This window comes from Ylistrum balloti, unplaced genomic scaffold (genome assembly GCF_031769215.1).
Source record: "Ylistrum balloti isolate Yb309-2 unplaced genomic scaffold, AGI_CSIRO_Ybal_v1 Utg371276, whole genome shotgun sequence".
NCBI classification, from domain to species: Eukaryota; Metazoa; Mollusca; class Bivalvia; order Pectinida; family Pectinidae; genus Ylistrum; species Ylistrum balloti.
In genome coordinates this window covers 602,235-623,197 of record NW_026782686.1, presented here as the reverse complement: position 1 = coordinate 623,197, position 20,963 = coordinate 602,235, and the positions used below count along the sequence as shown (strand labels likewise).

Genomic DNA, 20,963 nt, shown 5'->3' with positions numbered 1-20,963 from the left:
AGATGGAGATATTATAATCTTATATATATTTGTTTAACATAATACAGATGAGGATGATGACCATAGATTGCGATATTATAATCATTTTTATATTTGTTTAACATAATACAGATGCGGATGATGACAATAAATGGAGATATCACAATCATAAATAAACTGAACAACTAAGTAACTCTTCTATGTGTAAGTTTTTGTAATATTCTTGTGAGTTACGTGCTTCATTCCCAGTACTCAATATCGTGTGTTTTGTATCTTAAAGCTTGTTATACACAGTAGCTTGTGCTTTATATTCAATATTTTATGAAATTTTACATTACAAATCACGCGATTTGTTGAAAGTACATCACAAGATCCACAGCAAAAAACACAAGATTTAAAATTTAGAAGTGAAGATATTCATCTGTGGAGATTAGGAACTACGTTAGTGTCAATCTCTGTTAGATAATATAGCATTGTACTCAGCGAAACACACAACTATTGTTCTAACCATTCCCATTGTGTAACACTATTAGCATTGTCTTAATCAGGTATGTGACAAAACCCTTATAGGAACTGCTATTTATTTTTATAAAAACTGAAAACTTGAGATTGAAAAAACAAATACCGGAAAAATAACATTTCCGGCATAAAATGGATGTATTATAAACAAGAAGAGACCGATTTTGTTTGATAACCCGTATTTTGTACGGAAGTGTCAACACAGCAAAACAATAGAGTATTTCACTGTTGCCAATTCCGATTTTATCAAGAAAGCTGGTATCGATCAAAATTACAAAATCATCTGATAAACATTGATTTAATGTACATAAAGAGCAGTTTATTCCTCATCTTAAGATCGATTATATAGCCGTCAACATTAGTTTGTTGTATCAGAGTTGTCAGCAGACTAACCAGGTAAGGTGTGTATCGTACAGTGTCACAATAACTTCTGTAATGATTGATTGTATACTGCAGACTTAAACCTTATTTAGTTCATAACTTTCATCCTGTAGGCTACTGATAATGGTAGTGACTTATAAGGAGGCAACTACACTGTCTCACACATGACTGTCTCGACAGAAACAGCGATATGGTCGTCAATAGGCGCTAAGCGTCATCGTGTGAAATATTTAGATTTAAACAGGCACTGATAATTTTTCGTTCTGACAGCAAGATGGGGTTTATTTTCTAATATTTAGACTGCTTTGCTAATGTAGACAACTATATTTTGTACAAACAGTCACTGTATTTTATATAAATATAATATTTTATAAACGATCACTATCAAATGTTATTTTGTACAAAGAATCACTTTCAAATGTTATTTTGTAAAAAAAAAAACGGGCATTGCAAAATGTTATTTTGTACAAACCACCAACATAAAATGCTACTTTGCTCAAACAATCACTTCAAAATGTTTTTTTTTGTATATGCCATCACTAGAATATGTTATTTTGTACAAAAGGCCACAATGAAATATAATGTTGTATAACGAACACTCACAGTTTCTTCAAGCTTCCAATGCAAAATATTGTTTCGTTTTCACGACAACTGTCAAATGTTATTTTGTTCAAATTTTCAAACTTTGATATATTGTTTTGTACAAACGATCGTTATAAAATGTTACTTTGTACCAATGGCTACTTTTGTATAATATCTTTTTCGTACAAAGGGCCACACTATAATTTTATTTTGTACAAACGACCACTGTTAAGTGTTATTTTATTTAATTGTTCTTTAAAGACTGATTTCATTTCGTTCATACTGAAATATGATTTTCAAGTAAATTCTACATATCTAATGATCTGGAAACCTTCGAATAAACAATTTCTGTCTTGTATTGTTTAAAGGTATTATTTCATTTTGTACAATAATGCAAAAACAAAAATGAAATAACAATTTTAAAAGTGCATGATTTTCTTTATCACTGCCATGTCATACCTAGATACATTACAGAAAGTACTTGACTTGATCAAATCAAAATATTGTACAAAACACACTCACATGAATAACAACTTTCAATGCTCAAAGAATGAGATATGATTTAACAGAAACATTTATGCTGCGCTATAGAACTGTTTCGAAAGTTATTATTGAAACCTATGATGCGAGTGTGGAAAACCAAAATTAGTCGAATAATGTCAAACCCAGATGCAGACTCTAATATTGAATAAAGTCAGGTTTAGCACTACGTCAAGTGTGACGTACAGATTATTTATTAGCTCCAACACTGCTTTAGTTCCCAAACACCTATAACAGCGTGAAAAGGCATATTTTCCGACCCCTTGTTTTTTTCGGAATATTCGAACATTGCCCATCTGTTATATCAAATCCATAGTGTTACCTAAGATTGTGGCCGGGTAAAGTGTTCCCGGTGGGCTTAACACCCTGTGTGGTAACAGACCACGACTCAGCTAGAGAAGGCAGTTTAACAAATCAATTATGCACATGTTCAACCGATCTTGGCCTTTTTTGCTGAAACAACATGCTGAGAATTTTGATATAGCGATATGGAAAATTCACGTGTGCCTACATGATTAAGTCTGTTTTGGTATGACGTACTTCTACCGACTTCTACATTAATTACTTTCACGTTTTATTTGAATCGAATACCTGTCAATGATTTGCAAGTTTCTGGAGAAAGCATGACCCGAGGGAAATACAGAGGCTACAAGGATGTGATTGTATGTCAGAGGAGGCCATTTTACCCGCCGAGCGTCCGACACATACACCATTGTTAGGACCACAAATTATACCTAATGAGTCTGACTGCAGGGGTTAGCCTTGTCACGTTTCCAGTTGTCGGATACAGAAAAACTTTTATATCTTGTGTCAATCGGAATTATTCCTCAAGCAGAACAGTTCAAACAAATGTTTATAGTTTTGATTTAAAGTCGTGAAGTGTGGGGGATAATCATGAAGTGTAGGCATTAATAGATTGAGTAACTTAATCGCTCCTGAAGTGGGGGTTTAGTCCTGTGATGGAGTCGACGAGTCACATCATTGCTGTATTAACACCACACCAGTCTTATTGTCCACTGTAATTCAACGTGTTAAAATGATTTCAGCAGTACTCGGCAACCTTCGTTCAATTCACAGATTTATCATTAATAGCTGTTAATGCTTCATAATTGAGTTGCAGTTATGATACTCTTATGTTATTGTATCAGGAGTAATCCAATTTCACGTCAAGTTCATTTTTTCACTATTTTTGTTTCTAAAACATGTCTGTAAGATGACGTGTATCGTGGTAAAATTACCGATGCCTTCTTAGTGCATAACAGATTTTGCTGTTTGTTTCCCACTCTCAGTTTCCCTCAGTCCTATGTTGAAAACGTCTGTTTATATCGGTAGGGTTACTGGTGGTATGATAATGAGTAGGTTTTATAGTGAGAGAAACCGTCATGTCTGAGAATTGTCAAATTCAGTCATCCCTAAACGTCTTCGGATTTTTATTCTTTACTGGATTTAAGTCGGTTTTTTCAGGGGTGGTGTGTGTGTGTGTGTGTGTGTGTGTGTGTGTGTGAGGGTGTGCGTGCGTGCGTGTGTGAATTGTTGTTTCCTCTTGTTGCCAAGTAAAGCATCTTTTCCAATTCTTTTCCATAAATTACCTGATAAAGAATACTTTTCTTGTTACTTCCCTTAGTCGTCTTTTTGCTATCCCTTTTTATCTGTTGAAGGGTCTGTTCTTTTGCTATCCCTTGTTATCTGTTGAAGGGTCTGTTCTTTTGCTATCCCTTGTTATCTGTTGAAGGGTCTGTTCTTTTGCTACCCTTTGTTATCTGTTGAAGGGCCTGTTCTTTAACTACTGTTTTCCACTAGTAACCTGTGTTTTTTATGATTACAGATTCATTATAAGCTTACGACCCTTGTTTGATCCAACATGGAACATCCTGAAGGCGAATTACCACAACACCGCGATGTCTCTGACAAACCGGAAAATGACACAACTCCTCCTACCACAGCATCAAGCAATGCTGACGAGGCGTCTAAAGATAAAACATCCACAGAGGAACTACAGAAACAACGTCGAGAGAAGAAACCCTTCTTCTACTGTCGTATCGTCACAAATCATCCATTCAAGAGCTTCTGTGAGTACATCCATAACTTACAATATCACAATCGTGTGTTGTTATCTTTTTGTTTGTACTGTTAGATTTCATCTTAGATGAACGATATAGTAAATACTAGAAAGGATACATTTCACAGTATTAATGGCCGGTTATATATCTAGCAGCAAGTCATGTCGTTCAGAAAATTGATTAATCGCTGAAAAACAGCATTCTCCCTTCGTAACCTGCCTAACTGTAGTGACCATTATCCTGAAGATAACTGTAAAATCATATATTTTCGTGGAGTTCAATTTTCGTGTTTTTTTTCTCCGAAAAATCAATATGTCGCGGACACTTTATTTTGTTGATAAATGTAGCTCAAAAACGTTTAATAGGAGTTCAATTTTCGTGTTTTTTCTCCGAAAAATCAATATATCGCGGACACTTTATTTTGTTGATAAATGTAGCTCAAAAACGTTTCCTAAATAACGAAATAAAACCAAATGATAAAAAAGAAATCAATTACCCGCGAAAATTAATGACTCACAATACTTCTATGTGTTATAATTGTGATAAACATTATCCTGTATGCTATTATTTATGTTATGGTTGTGATTATCCTGAATACTTTGTGTTGTAGTTGTGATAATCCTGAATACTTTGTGTTGTAGTTATGGTTGTGATAATCATGAATACTTTGTGTTGTAGTTATGATAATCCTGAATACTTTGTGTTGTAGTTGTGATTATCCTGAATACTTTGTGTTGTAGTTATGGTTGCGATTATCCTGAATACTTTGTGTTGTAGTTATGATAATCCTGAATACTTTGTGTTGTAGTTGTGATAATCCTGAATACTTTGTGTTGTAGTTGTGATAATCCTGAATACTTTGTGTTGTAGTTATGGTTGTGATAATCCTGAATACTTTGTGTTGTAGTTATGGTTGTGATAATCCTGAATACTTTGTGTTGTAGTTGTGATTATCCTGAATACTTTGTGTTGTAGTTGTGATAATCCTGAATACTTTGTGTTGTAGTTGTGATAATCCTGAATGTGTTGTAGTTTTGTGTTGTGGTTGTGATAATCCTGAATACTTTGTGTTGTAGTTGTGATAATCCTGAATACTTTGTGTTGTAGTTATGGTTATGATAATCCTGAATACTTTGTGTTGTAGTTATGGTTGTGATTATCCTGAATACTTTGTGTTATAGTTGTGATTATCCTGAATACTTTGTGTTGTAGTTATGGTTGTGATTATCCTGAATACTTTGTGTTGTAGTTGTGATAATCATGAATACTTTGTGTTATAGTTGTGATTATCCTGAATACTTTGTGTTGTAGTTGTGATTATCCTGAATACTTTGTGTTGTAGTTGTGATTATCCTGAATACTTTGTGTTGTAGTTGTGATTATCCTGAATACTTTTTGTTGTAGTTATGGTTGTGATTATCCTGAATACTTTGTGTTATGGTTATGATAATCCTGAATACTTTTTGTTGTAGTTATGGTTGTGATTATCCTGAATACTTTGTGTTGTAGTTATGGTTGTGATTATCCTGAATACTTTGTGTTGTAGTTGTGATTATCCTGAATACTTTTTGTTGTAGTTATGGTTATGATAATCCTGAATACTTTGTGTTGTAGTTATGGTTGTTATTATCCTGAATACTTTGTGTTATGGTTGTGATTATCCTGAATACTTTGTGTTGTAGTTGTGATTATGATTATCCTGAATACTTTGTGTTGTAGTTATAACGCTGGGTATACAGATTGGTGTGCTGATAATTTCTGGCATCCTGTTCCTCAGTGGTTACAACTTGTTCCCGACAAGCTTTGACACACTGCCGATGGAGGTGTATTCTGTCCCCTATAGACTCCGAGACTATGCCAACCGTGACAAAGACGAATACACCGATTCCTTCACAAGACAACTTTCCAACAACGGCTATCCATCCTGGGAGCGAGGTCTACGGCATGCATTGTCATCGCTTGATCTTTATTATAGCAGCAACGGGGGCAATATTTTCACCCGAGAAACGCTTCAACTGATGCAACAGGTGGAAAATGATTTGGTAACTGCTTCCGGGTACTCCACAAGTTGGTGTCAGACCAACTCATCCTCGCTAGAATGTGTGAATGTTGTGTCCATTCTACGATATTTTGACGGCACCTACGCCAGCATCAGTTCCACTTTCAACGATCCGACATTCAGTAACATTCCAGGAGTGTTGTATGAGGCTCACACAAATGCACAGACCAAGTCAGACTTCGATTTTTTCCTCCCTAAGTCGTTCATTATCACACCTACCACTGCTGTAGGGTCCTTAACGCGCTCTATTCTCCCAATAGGATGTTCGGTCAGCGGAACCTATTTGTGTAAGACTATGAAAGATATTGTTGGCGACTTTTTACAGGGCCCTTTGAAAGACAAACTGGAAAGCTGGAGAGAAAAGCTCACGACTGTTGATTTTTGGTACTATAGTTATGTTCTTTGGAACAAAGATGTGATTGCCCAGGCCATGGCTGACATGATGCTAGCCTTAGGGAGTATGGTTTTCATTTTCTCTTTCATGACCTTTCACACGAGATCATTCTGGATCGCCGGTTTTGCAGTACTAAGTATTATAACAAGTTTCGTAGGAGGTAATTTGATATATAGAGTTATTTTTGACTTCCAGTATTTTGGCTTTTTCCATATTTTGGCGATTTTTATTGCCCTTGGTATCGGAGCAGACGATTTGTTTGTGTTTTATGATGCTTGGAGGTTGACATCTTTTCAGTCATATCCTTCACTGGCGCACCGTATGTCGGATGCATTTAGCAAATCCGCACAGAGTATGGCTATTACATCACTGACTACGATAGTAGCGTTTCTCTGCAGCGCTATCTCACCCCTCCTCGCCACCAAATCCTTTGGAGTATTTGCTGCCGTGATTATCTTTTATAACTACCTGACAGTGATAATATTTTTCCCTTGTGTTGTCACTATGTATCATCTGAAGTTTGAACAATTTAAATGGCCATGTTTTCGTTGCTGTCGTAAGAAAGCAAACGAAAATAGCGAAAAAGACAAATTCAACAACAACTCAGTGAAGCCAATGCAGAACATATTTGTTTTATCTGATGGAAAATCTGACATTAAAACAATGAAAGGAGAAACAGTGATTGAAGATATTGAAGATGCTAATCCGAAGATAAATAATGGCCGCGAATCTAATGGACATATAAATAATGGATTCTTAACCAATGGACATGTAAGTAACGGAATAGCCAATGGACATGTGACAAATGGAGTACCTAATGGAGCGGTTCAGACTGCTAGCACTAGTCCCGAGTCCAACGACAAACATACAGGCAAAAAAGACAAAAACAAGCAGAAAAAACTGGTCGTCTTCTTCCGAGACTATTATTTCCGATTTATCACGCATAAGATTGCTCGATGGTGCTTACTTCCGGTGTTTGCTTGTGTCGTCGCTGTATTTGCGTACCAGGCATCCAAACTGGAACCGGACAACGAAAATGTAAGTTAGCGTCACAACACATGCAGCAATATTGTCCAGTCTAATAACTAGTATTTCTATAACTTTGATTAACATATAAATGTTCGTTGTTTCATTATCTAACATTTGATCACTTCAGAGGAGTAATGTACATTCGGAAAGTCTTTAAATGATAATTATCCTGTAAGTTATAACAATAACAATACCTTATATTGTTTGACTGTTACAGATGCAAGTATGGAAGGACTCCCATCACTACACCAAGGCAATAGACGCTGAACAGTATGACTTCTATGTGAGCGCGGAGGAGAACTTGGTGACAATACACATTTTGTGGGGTCTGAGAAATAAGGACCGGTCTAACTGCCATTTCTCCGACATCACTTGTCGAGGCACCACCGTTTATGATGACACGTTCGACCCAAATCCAGTTGCCAATCAACAGGCCCTTATGGTATACATGTGACTTTTACTTTCATAGAAAATACACCTGTTTACCGTCTACAGCTCACCTCATGCTTTCTTAAAACATACATAATTTTACTGTCTACAGCTTATTTCAGGCTAACATAGGATATACACATCATTTCACTTAAACCGTCAATCTCATGCTTTTATAAAAACACAGTTCTACCGTCCAGAGCACACCTCAAGCTAACATAGTAAACACACATCATTTTACCGCCCTCAGCTTATCTCAAGCTAACATAGTAAACACACTTCATTTTACCGCCTCCAGCTTATCTCAAGCTAACATAGTAAACACACATCATTTTACTGCCCTCAGCTCACCTCAAGCTAACATAGTAAACGCACATTATTTTACCGTCCCAATAGTAAACACACTTCATTTTACCGCCTCCAGCTTATCTCAAGCTAACATAGTAAATACACATTATTTTACCGTCCCAAGCTTATCTCAAACTAACATAGTAAACACACATCATTTTACCGCCCTCAGCTCACATCAAGCTAACATAGTAAACGCACATTATTTTACCGTCCCAATCTTATCTCAAACTAACATAGTAAACACACATCATTTTACTGCCCTCAGCTCACCTCAAGCTAACATAGTAAATACACATTATTTTACCGTCCCAATCTTATCTCAAACTAACATAGTAAATACACATTATTTTACCGCCCTCAGCTCACCTTATCTCAAACTAACATAGTAAATACACATTATTTTACCGCCCTCAGCTCACATCAAGCTAACATAGTAAACACACATCATTTTACCGCCTCCAGCTTATCTCAAGCTAACATAGTAAACACACATTAATGTACATTGTACACCGTGTACATAGACTTATATAATATGTACACATTGTCTGACCTTCACCTTGTACACAGACGTAAAATATGTACACATTGTCTGACCTCCACCTTGTACACAGACGTATAATATGTACACATTGTCTGACCTTCACCTTGTACACAGACGTAAAATATGTACACATTGTCTGACCTTCACCTTGTACACAGACGTATAGCATGTACACATTGTCTGACCTTCACCGTGTACATAGACTTATATAATGCACATTGTCTGACCTTACTCGGTTGCACAGACTTATATATGATGTACACATCTGACCTGCATAGAATCAATTCCATCATTTATCACAAATTTATGTTTACAAAGACTTTGGAGAAAAAAAATATTTATATCAATGAACCTTATTAAAACAATATATCATTGATAGATGCAAGGCTCCATACACTATTATATATATCACTGCCGAACAGAACTTGATTTAAATCACAGAAATCTAACTTAAGGCCATAAAAAAGTTTAATTTCTCTGATTGTTTCTATTTTTCAGGATTTCTGCACTCGCTTGTATGGTATGTCTGCGTCTGATCTTACGACGTACGAGATCAAGACAGATTCTAATGGTGACCCTGAGATTGCCTGCTTTACCCGGGATCTCGGTACATTTCTAACGGTAGGTGAACTGATAGGTAGTTTTTCAGATATTTTGTTTATCTCTATCCAATACGTAGTATTCATTGGAGTGACGCGTTATGACCGTTCACATGTAGGCCCTTAACAAAACTGACGAGTCCTAGAAGGACAAAACAGCCGTATGATGCAGCATTACTGAGGAGTCCTAGTAGGACGAAACAGTTGTATGATGCAGCATCACTGACGAGTCCTAGAAGGCCGAAACAGCCGTATGATGCAGCATCACTGACGAGTCCTAGAAGGCCGAAACAGCCGTATGATGCAGCATTACTGAAGAGTCCTAGTAGGACGAAATAGCCGTATGATACAGTTTAAGTCACTCTATTGTAACTTATCTAAATTGTATCAAGTGGTGCTATTCACTTGTGTATCTTTAGTACATTCTGATCTTTTAATAACGAACAATGCCACGTTAGAAAATATCACAATAAAACCCAATCCTAGACTACATGGGTATATCTCTTAACAAGCCATGATTAATTAGTCATTTTACACAAGGAGTCCACACCACTCCTGTCAGGTAAAGATCTGTCTAAAAACGCTTATCAAGGTGTCCCATTATAATATCATCAGCAAGCAATGGAAAGGGGGATAACTTTGTATGTGTGTGTGCTTTTTTTTTGGGGGGGGGGTGTATTTTTCTCAGATCTGAGATGCGAAAACTTTAAATACCTGGTAATGCTATTGTTGAGTGAAATGAATATTTTAATTTCTTTTCAAGAGTGTCGTTCATTGTCACATCATGGTAATCAATATAGCAATGAACCTATATACAGTAATTTGTTTCCAACGCCACACAGGGAAGGGGATGGGATAGCGAGAGGTAGTGGGTGGAATTGTTGGTAAATTCTTTAATTATCAATTATAGGTTGTTAAGCTATCGATTGAATATGTTGTTTTTTGTTTGTTTGTTTGGTTTTTTTTATTTGTGTTTTGTTTTATCAACCTAAAATACAAACAGACGAATGTGTTATTGTGGCTAAATCTTTCATTATATGATGTAAGGTAAAAACTTTTCGCAAAATTTACAAACAATGGAATGGGGTTGGTATCAGGTGAAATTTCTCTACTCTATTTTTACAAAATGTAGAAGATAAAGATAAATCTGGCGGTATCATTTGTTAAATACGAGTTTATAGTATAATATATGCTTTTAATACTGTAACTTTCATTGTTTTCGTTTGGCGAACTTATTGTAACACTATACTATTCATCATTCTTGTTGAATAACATCTGGTATAGCTGTTGCCGTATAACGATCAGTTCTGTATGAGATATTAATAGAAATGCAGTCAATAGTGAAATCTACACTCAGTTTATACCTGATAGTGCAAAAATAGTACAGTTTAATATAACGCCATACGGTAAAGGTTCACATGAGTATTACAGAAGTAAAACAAAAATATTAGTTTTTTTTTTCAATTTTTGAAACAATGTGTATTTTACATAGAATACATTATCACGTTGTAAACACATTTTACTTATAACATTACATCGCAGAACATTGGACAGTATAATTAACATAACATCACCGATAGCTGTTCTGTACGCGAGATGGGTCCTACTGCCGCTTTGAAACATATGTCAGCTATGTAGCTTTCTATTGAAATCGTCCGACTTGTCACTCACATTCTGATTCATTATACAAAAAGAAACCTTTGATATCGAGAATACAACATCCACAAAACAAACTTTATCATCAACATGTTTAACTAACCTAAATTTACAGAGATTTTTTAACGTTTTTTCACACGTGTACTCGCTATAACAGCATACAACTATTGTAAACTTGTCCTTTCTATTAAAACTGGTGTTATATCTATTAAAACGAGTTCTTAAAGCTCCTACATTTCTTGCTAATTTTATCAAACACGCCTGAAATTGAAACTGATATCATCTAATCATTAGATCTAAATCCCTCTTTCTTGGTTTACAAATGACCTACAATATAGATCTCGTCTCGGGTCTTGTGTACTATCTGTTCTATAAGGAATGGAAGTGTCATTTGTACCCTCCTCAAAATGAATTATGTACATATGAATATATATATTTATATATATGGAGTAACTAAGGTATTGTTTTGTTCCAGAACGTGTCTACGACCTTGGCCATTGATGTGTCACTGCCCTGGGATTACACCAAAGTTTCCAACCTGATGACCGCTGAGTCCACTCATTACGATGTTTCTCAGTTTAATTCAAACTTCCCTAACACATTAGAGGTAACGTAAATAAGATTTATGTAAAAAAATGTATGTTGCATCTTAGAATTGATCGACAAGCACTAGACGATGTTACTGTCGATATGTCATTGTATTCCTGCTGGTTTAGGTGTCACAAGTTCTGAATTTCTTCTTCATTTAAAAAAAACTTCGACATTCTTTAACATGAAGTTAGAGGCGCTTACCTATTTGGTATATTATTGTACGCGTACTTTGTTTACATAGATAAAATATGTATAGTCTACCCAGATCAAAACGTATTACACAACTATACAAAACAATACTTAATACTGACAGACTATATTGTATGGCACTAATAACTATACAGTACTTCATGTTACTATAGTATACTGTGGTTTTAAGGCAAAGAGAAAGATACCATACTTTACATAAGCTGTAATATTGTATGACACAGATAGCGATACAGTAATGTACTTAATCATATTGTTTGACACAGATAGCGATACAGTACTGTAATTTTATCATATTGTTTGACACAAATAGCGATACAGTAATGTAATTTTATCATATTGTATGACACAGACATCGATACAATAATATACTTTATCATATTGTTTGACACAGATAGCGATACAGTACTGTAATTTTATCATATTGTTTGACACAAATAGCGATACAGTAATGTAATTTTATCATATTGTATGACACAGACATCGATACAATAATATACTTTATCATATTGTTTGACACAGATAGCGATACAGTAATGTAATTTTATCATATTGTTTGACACAGAGAGCAATACAGTAATGTACTTTATCATATTGTTTGACACAGATAGCGATACAGTACTGGATGTATAACCGCTATGCAAAGACGTTCACGGCGGACTTTTCAACTTATAACAACTTATTTGGGGAACAGAAAGGGACGTGGTCTCAACAATTGCTATCGGACTCCTGTAAGTATTGTAATGTCAAAAACACATACAGAAATATATTTTGATAACTAATTTGTCGTGCCTGGCAGCAGACAATAATATTTGATATCGTAAACACATTTAAAGCAGAGAGGCCTAATCATTTAAATGCAAAGATTTGATAAACGCCGTCTAATATTTTGTAACGTATAAAAGTATCGTGTGAAACATTTCAAAAGACTTTACAAAAATAATGAAAATTAGCTCAAACCGAACGACAGCATATGTCATTAACTTCACTTGGAATACTTTAAATGTGTTTTTTCATGACTGTTTAATTTCGATAATACTGGCATACTTGTCAGAAATTATCAAGATAATGATGATTTTCGATGGTTTGCTCTTTCAAACAAAACTGGCCAGCAATCATTGTTGTTTACAAAATGCTTAAGGACATAAGTTCAACAATCTGTCGATTCAGATTAAGGATTGAGGGAACAATTAATAAGAAATTGCACTGTCATTTTCTTTATCGGAGGTACTGAAAAGAAGAATGTCTCTCTGAAGTTCGATGAAAATGTCAACCACACACGCATACATAAAAGCAAACAAAAACAAACGAAAACAGGTGTCTACCAAATTATCATTTTTGTTAGTTAAGATATGGCCAGCTTTGGAGATCGACATTCCAACAACTGAGGAAATAACCTATTGACACCAAACAACTTGTGTTTGTTGGTATTGGTAAACAATATAGTGAGGATATCAAATCTTGCTTACAGCTATCTATTACGGCAATAAACTCAAATACATGATGGTATCTATCAACACAACCATCAATAGGTTTACTACGGGCTACTCCGAGGGTATTCCGAAGGTGGAGAGGTGGGAAGCCTTCGTGCAATCCGAGGTAAGTACAAAAGCTTTGCATTAAAACGATACATTCTGATCTCCCGGAGTTGCTTCCCTTCGTTTCTCTCAGACGGTAGACTACAGTGATAAATGTTGGCAGTCGATGTGATAGGGGGCCGAGAATGTAAAAGGGTGTGGGAGCTTCAAGTGCATACCTATGAGAATGGGAAATATAGGGGTAGAAGTCTGTCAGTATCTATACAGAAGGAATGGGAATGATTTCTTTCAGACCCTCCCAGAATGGGCTATTGAGAAATATCCCAATTCCACGGTTACACACTGCAGAACAATGCTGTTCCCGGATGTGTTTACACCAGAGTTGAAAAATGGTGAAAACAATGAACAAAAACTGAAAAATAAGGTTCTCAATAATATTTCTATTTCATTTTTACGGGTTTTTTATATTATTTTTTTCATAGATAAACAAGATGCCTGTGGGTTTACAAGGAGGTTTCCAGTTAACACGCGATATCTGGCATTGGTTATACGTACAGAAGGTAGGTCGTTATACGGCGATGTAGGTACACACACTTATATTTGTTACATGTGCCTTTAACTACATCTCCGTTGAAGTTTTGCAAAGGAAAACTGGCCGTTTGCCGTTAAATGACAGATTCTTGGCACATCTTAAACAAACTTTTTCAGTTTCACCTACTTAAGTGGGCAGAAACTGCAATGTAGTAGGCTTCTTGTCTTCTCGGAAATGTCTTCTGAATTGTAAAAGAGCTTGTAGTAAAGTGTGTAAGATGTGTTTCATTCATTCTAATGAACAGGAGAGTTTACAATACTGATTTGTTAACTGTTGTAGGAAATGGAAAAGAATGCTGTAACAGGTATCGCAGTTGGTGTGTCTCTAGCATTCCCCATACTCTGTCTGTCCACCATGAATGTCATAGTAGGCAGCTTCGCTACGCTGTCGATCTGTTGTACAACCATCTGCGTCATCGGGGTTATTCCGACGGCAGGTTGGAAGCTCGGGGTATGTGTGTTACGAATAAATTATTTATAGACTAAGTCCGCTGTGATAATGTTATATACTTCAGCCATAAGATACGATATTACAATAGGAATGAAGCTTTACGTTATCAGAAAGAAGTATGACTGGGAGAAATGTACCTTACCACCTTAAGTCTTACATCTGAAATAAAATGATATAAAATTCGCAGTAGCTTACCGATGACATTTGTAGGTTCATTGTAACCAATAAATTCTTAAATCATGACTTATATCATTGTGTTCCGCTTTGTATTCCAGCTGTTGACGTCACTGAATATGACAATGCTCGTGGGATTGGCGGTTGATTACGTCGTGCACTTGGCGGAAGGATACAGGAATTCACTGCATAAAGACCGCCTCAACAGAACACGTGACATGTTAGAAGAAATGGCCACGTCGGTGTTTTCTGGGGCGTGCACAACTCTCGGTGCTGCACTCTTCATGTTTTTGGCAAAAATAACATTTTTCATGCAATTCGGCATATTTTTATTCTGCACAATTGGATTTTCTCTATTCTTTTCGCTGGGTCTGTTCTCCGTTTTAATGGGGATGTTAGGCCCTCAAAATGACATCGGTTCTCTGAGGCCAATTTTCAATTTTATAAAAGAGAAATTTAAAAAATGTCCATGTATGAGGAAGAAATCAAAAGTTACTAATATTGAGAATGGGTGTCCATGAAAACGGACGATATGTGGTTGCCTGATAAAAGTGTCTTTCGAAAAACATTGTGTATTTTTATATGATGAAAACATCAAAACAATCTACATTGTGTATATCGGTATGAGTCGCTATCTACACAGCTTCCGTGTGAGGGTAGTAGATAAACTCTGATGTGAATTTAAACATATTACTCGGACTTCGCTAGACTATATATATATATATGTATGTGTGGATTAAAATCATACTCGGACAGCATGGTAAATAAGCTGACGTATATTGAACCGTGTCGTCTGGTAGTGCTGAAGGACGATTCCCGCCACTACAGGACTGTTGTCTCGTAGTACTATGTTGTCTGATTTTACTGCAGAACAATTCCCGTCACTAGCAGACCGTGTCGTTTGGCAGCACTGTAGACCGATTCCTACCACTACCAGATTGTGTCGTCAGGTAGAACTAGTGTGGACTCGTCAAAGCTTACTATTTCACAAGTCGTTATTATTGTTAAATAAGTTTCGTTCCTAGAACGCTAAACACAGATGTTGTGTTGTATTGTTAACCTTGTTATCGAAACTTGTTTTTTTCTCTTGTTAAATATTTTTTATCATCAGCTCAGTATGTGATATGCTATATCACAACACTGTTGGTCCTAGACTGTTTGTTGTACAATATGTCACGTTTCTTTATTACACACAGTGTTCGGACCATGTGATGTTTCCTACTTCACACTGAGGACAAACCATGTGTTGTATCATACTATAAGCCAGAATCCATCTGGCCGGAGCTTGTGTTAGCACGATATTTATGCAAGGAATATCAGATTTTTTTTAATTGTCATTTTAGCCAGAACCATGATCTTACGTTTTTTGTATATGCGTGAACACACACCATTCGCTGTATAAGTCATTGTGATTCTAAATCGTTTCCATGGTGACAGCATTATATAATTTTCAAATGTGTGATGCCATTTGATTTTCATTTCATAACGTGACAATACGTCATATTTATTTCGACTCTATAAAAGAATTAAGATGTATTCCAAGACGACAGGCCCATCACGCGATAAAGAAATATATTCCATCCGGGCAACATGACCGTGGGTAGTTCCATCCTCAGTGTAAGTTTGTCAGTCTCTGTTATGCGCTTTTTAGAAAACTGAATATGCTTATATTTTTATGATTACTATTTAGGTGGAAATTTGATTTTGATACCACTGACACATCTAACGTTTCTTATGTCACAAATAGCATTTTTTTATTTTGTGCACGTAGATTTCTCATTCGCGTGAACACCTTTTCCATTGCTGACCAGATGTTTAGACAACATCATATTAGATAAAGCATCATAATTTATTTATATCGTAAAGTATGGCATAATGACAAAAATTACCAGAAAATCATATCTATCGCAGATAAAGCGTGACAAACTATGAATGTATCCCAGATAAAGAGCAAAATAAACTATAAATTTGCGAAATATAAAGCACATTTTGATTATATCTTTCGCAGACAAAGCGTGATAAACTATTGTTGCGAATAAAGCATAATCAATTATGTCTCGCAGATAAAGCATACTTATACAACATAAAACAATATCATACGTACGATTTATCTGTGATAGATAAGATTTTCTGTGACAATAATAAAGATGTCTACATTTCTGATAATGAAAGGAAATGACCATCAGCACGGACTATAAGCATATCCAGAGACCGGAAGATTAGATGCGGAAGGTCATATCATTAATTTGTTCATACTAGTAATGTAATGACAATGTCTAAGCTGATAAATCACACAGCTCTCAACATTCCGTTTTGCTCTGATGACATTTTATTGACTGTTTTTGTTGAATATTTCAAACAACTGTCAATGAAGTATGTAAAATGTTACTTATATACATCAAATTACATATCAGATTTAATAATCGATCGTATTATTCTGCTATGTTATGTACTTTACATATAAAACACGTTATGAAAAATTTGTTCTGGCTGGTGTTTGTCTTTTGACTAACAAATTTTACATCAAAGTGAATATCATACCGGATTAAAAAGATCACAGAACGAGGTAGACGTTGTTCACAAAGTAACATACACTGACCAAAGATACAGATAGGAAGACGAGATCGGAAACGTATACACTGACCAATAATAGAGAGACGAGAAATGGTTACACTGACCAGTGACAGGAACGAGACACGTATACACCGACCAGTGACAAACAGGAGACACGTATACACCGACCAGTGACAAAGGGGAGACATGTATACACCGACCAGTGACAAAGGAGAGACATGTATACACCGACCAGTGACAAAGGGGAGACATGTATACAACGACCAGTGACAAACAGGAGACACGTATACACCGACCAGTGACAAAGGGGAGACATGTATACACCGACCAGTGACAAAGGGGAGACATGTATACACCGACCAGTGACAAAAGGGGAGACATGTATACACCGACCAGTGACAAAGGGGAGACATGTATACACCGACCAGTGACAAAGGGGAGACATGTATACACCGACCAGTGACAAACAGGAGACACGTATACACCGACCAGTGACAAAGGGGAGACATGTATACACCGACCAGTGACAAAGGGGAGACATGTATACACCGACCAGTGACAAAAGGGGAGACATGTATACACCGACCAGTGACAAAGGGGAGACATGTATACACCGACCAGTGACAGGAACGAGACACGTATGCACCGACTAGTGACAAAAGGGGAGACATGTATACACCGACCAGTGACAAAGAGGAGACACGTATACACCGACCAATGACAGGGACAAGACACTACACACAGTCAAATGACAGGGACGAGACACGTATGCCCAGTCCAACGGCAGGGACAAGACACGTATGCACAGTCTTATGACAGGGACAAGACACTATACACAGTCCAATGACAGGGACGAGACACGTATGCACAGTCCAATTACAGGGACGAGACACGTATGCCCAGTCCAACGACAGGGACAAGACACGTATGCACAGTCCAATGACAGGGACAAGACACTATACATAGTCCAATGACAGGGACGAGACACGTATGCACAGTCCAATGACAGGGACGAGACATTATACACAGTCCAATGACAGGGACAAGACACTATACACAGTCTAATGACTGGGACGAGACACGTATACACAGTCCAATGACAAGGACAATACACTATACACAGTCTAATGACTGGGACGAGACACGTATACACAGTCCAACGACAGGGACAAGACACTATACACAGTCGAATGACAGGGACAAGACATTATACACAGTCCACTGACAGGGACAAGACACTATACGCAGTCCAATGACAGGGACGAGGCACGAGGCACGTATGCACAGTCCAATGACAGGGACGAGACACTATACACAGTCAAATGACAGGGACGAGACACGTTTACACCGTCCAATGACAGGGACGAGACACTATACACAGTCAAATGACAGGGACGAGACACGTATACACAGTCCAATGACAGGGACAAGACAATATACACAGTCCAATGACAGGGACGAGACACTATACACAGTCAAATGACAGGGACGAGACACGTTTACACCGTCCAATGACAGGGACGAGACACTATACACAGTCAAATGACAGGGACGAGACACGTATACACAGTCCAATGACAGGGACAAGACAATATACACAGTCCAATGACAGGGACGAGACACTTATGCACAGTCCAATGACAGGGACAAGACACTATACACAGTCCAATGACAGGGACGAGACACGTATGCACAGTCCAATGACAGGGACGAGACACGTATACATCGTCCAACGACAGTGACAAGACACTATACACAGTCTAATGACAGGGACGAGACACTTATACACAGTCCAATGACAGGGACGAGACACGTATGCACAGTCCAATGACTCCAATGACAGGGACGAGACACGTATACACCGTCCAATGACAGGGACAAGACACTATACACAGTCCAAGGACAAGGACGAGACACGTTTACACAATCTTATGACAGGGACGAGACATGTATGCACAGTCCAATAACAGGGACGAGACACGTATGCACAGTCCATTGGCAGGGACAAGACACTATACACAGTCCCATGACAGGGACGAGACACGTATGCACAGTCCAATGACATTGATGCCTTTATCCTAGCACAGGACGGAAATGGTGAGTAATCTGCTAGCATAATTTGACAAGTCTTTGTTGTGGTATCTAGGTATCATACTTTGAAGGTTGTATTGAGACTATTAAGGAACAAAATTCTGGTAGACATTATGGCATGGCGTGTGAACTATTTTGAGTTACAACGAAATTATCATTGTTACCATGTAGTGCAAATTTAGTTTCCCAACAACGCAAGTATCAACCGCAACAAGCTCAGGGTAAGTTGGTGGTAGGTGTATTAATCTTGTCGACCGGTTCCGCCCGTACTATGTGGACTTCATCAGGACTTGTCGACAAAGCGAACTTACCACCAACTTATCCTGAGCTTGTTGTAGTTGACACTTAGTCCCTAATACTCAATCGTCCTGCATACTGGGTGGTATCCAAGCAAGGGATATCAGGAACACCCTTACCTACACCTTGCATCACGGCATCATCGACTCTAATCCATGGAATAATTTAGTTTCCTGTGACAACTTAATGTACACAAAGAAGGACTTGAGATGATTCCAGCCTTTTCTGATGTCGATACAACATCCCCCAGAGTCACTACCCTGCTTCCGATTCACAGCTCATAGGGGCCGAAAATGTACACAGGAAGATTTAAGTTTGCTTGACAGCGTAAAGAACCCTGCCTACCAGTCTTCATAGGGAAGCATTGTTTAAGCATGCTTCCTGTCATCATATGGTTCAGTAATACTATCATTCCTGTCGCCAGTTTATGGTACGAGATTCTTGGGCGTCGCATGGGTCCTTATAGCAAGTGTTTTATTGTCGATTCGTCTGGTTGTTTAGCCCTCTCTCTATCAAACATTGTTACCAAGCACAGCACTATGAAATCCGGGTCTACTTGTCATGTTTTGTACTCCAGAGGTAAAGTTGATGGTACGTGGATTGTAAAAAAAAAAAAATCGGTGAACTTTTCGACGACCTTGGATTTCCTGTTCTGAGGATGCTGGGGGTATTTCTGAGGATGTTGGGGTATATATTTTTTATATGATATTTCATTTTCCCATTCTTAGTGCTGCTATCCTCCATTCTGATGTTGTTGTAGGTGCATTATTTTCTAAGAAGGGAGTTGGGTTCCTGAAAGTGCATCTAGGACCAAGAGGGTATTTTATGTCCATCGATTGCAACTATTTTCCTCAAAATGCCGGCCTCCTTATCAATGGAAAGTTAGAGTAGTCAAGGACCTGGAACTCCTAACATGATGTATTTTTAATTGACTTAGAACAGCTTGTTAGTGAGGTGAAATATGATGACTAAACGAAAAAATGGACGGACGTTTACGTTCCGGAGTTTTAATTGACGGGTTACGTATGTCTTTAGGGTTGCCTCGAGTGATTGGTATCATTCTTGATGATCACTTAATTATTTAATATAATATCCTAATGTATCTCCAGGAGTGGCACACGGTCAACAATGAACATGCCTTGGATAGGCACTGCTAACAGCGCTTAAAAATTGATTGCGTAATTGAAACTATGTTGTGACAAAAATCCAAAAAATCAGTTTGATAAGAATGCCCATAAATTCAGACAGGTGTTACAAAAATAAGTAGACGTGGTAAATACGTAGCCTCTTTCTGTCTACTCGGAAAGGGAGACATTGGTGGAACGCACAA

At 37.2% G+C, this 20,963-nt stretch overlaps 1 protein-coding gene across 1 annotated transcript; it reads left to right on the top strand.

Annotated features, from left to right (window-relative positions):
• The first annotated feature begins 3,862 nt into the window (after positions 1 to 3,862).
• LOC132561782 (uncharacterized) lies at positions 3,863 to 15,192 on the top strand. The gene is made up of 10 exons (XM_060226479.1): positions 3,863 to 4,070; positions 5,781 to 7,552; positions 7,761 to 7,985; positions 9,363 to 9,485; positions 11,595 to 11,726; positions 12,525 to 12,648; positions 13,389 to 13,516; positions 13,938 to 14,015; positions 14,327 to 14,497; positions 14,773 to 15,192. The coding sequence occupies exons 1-10, from the start codon at positions 3,863 to 3,865 to the stop codon at positions 15,190 to 15,192; spliced, it is 3,381 nt and encodes a 1,126-aa protein (XP_060082462.1).
• Positions 15,193 to 20,963: the final 5,771 nt, after the last annotated feature.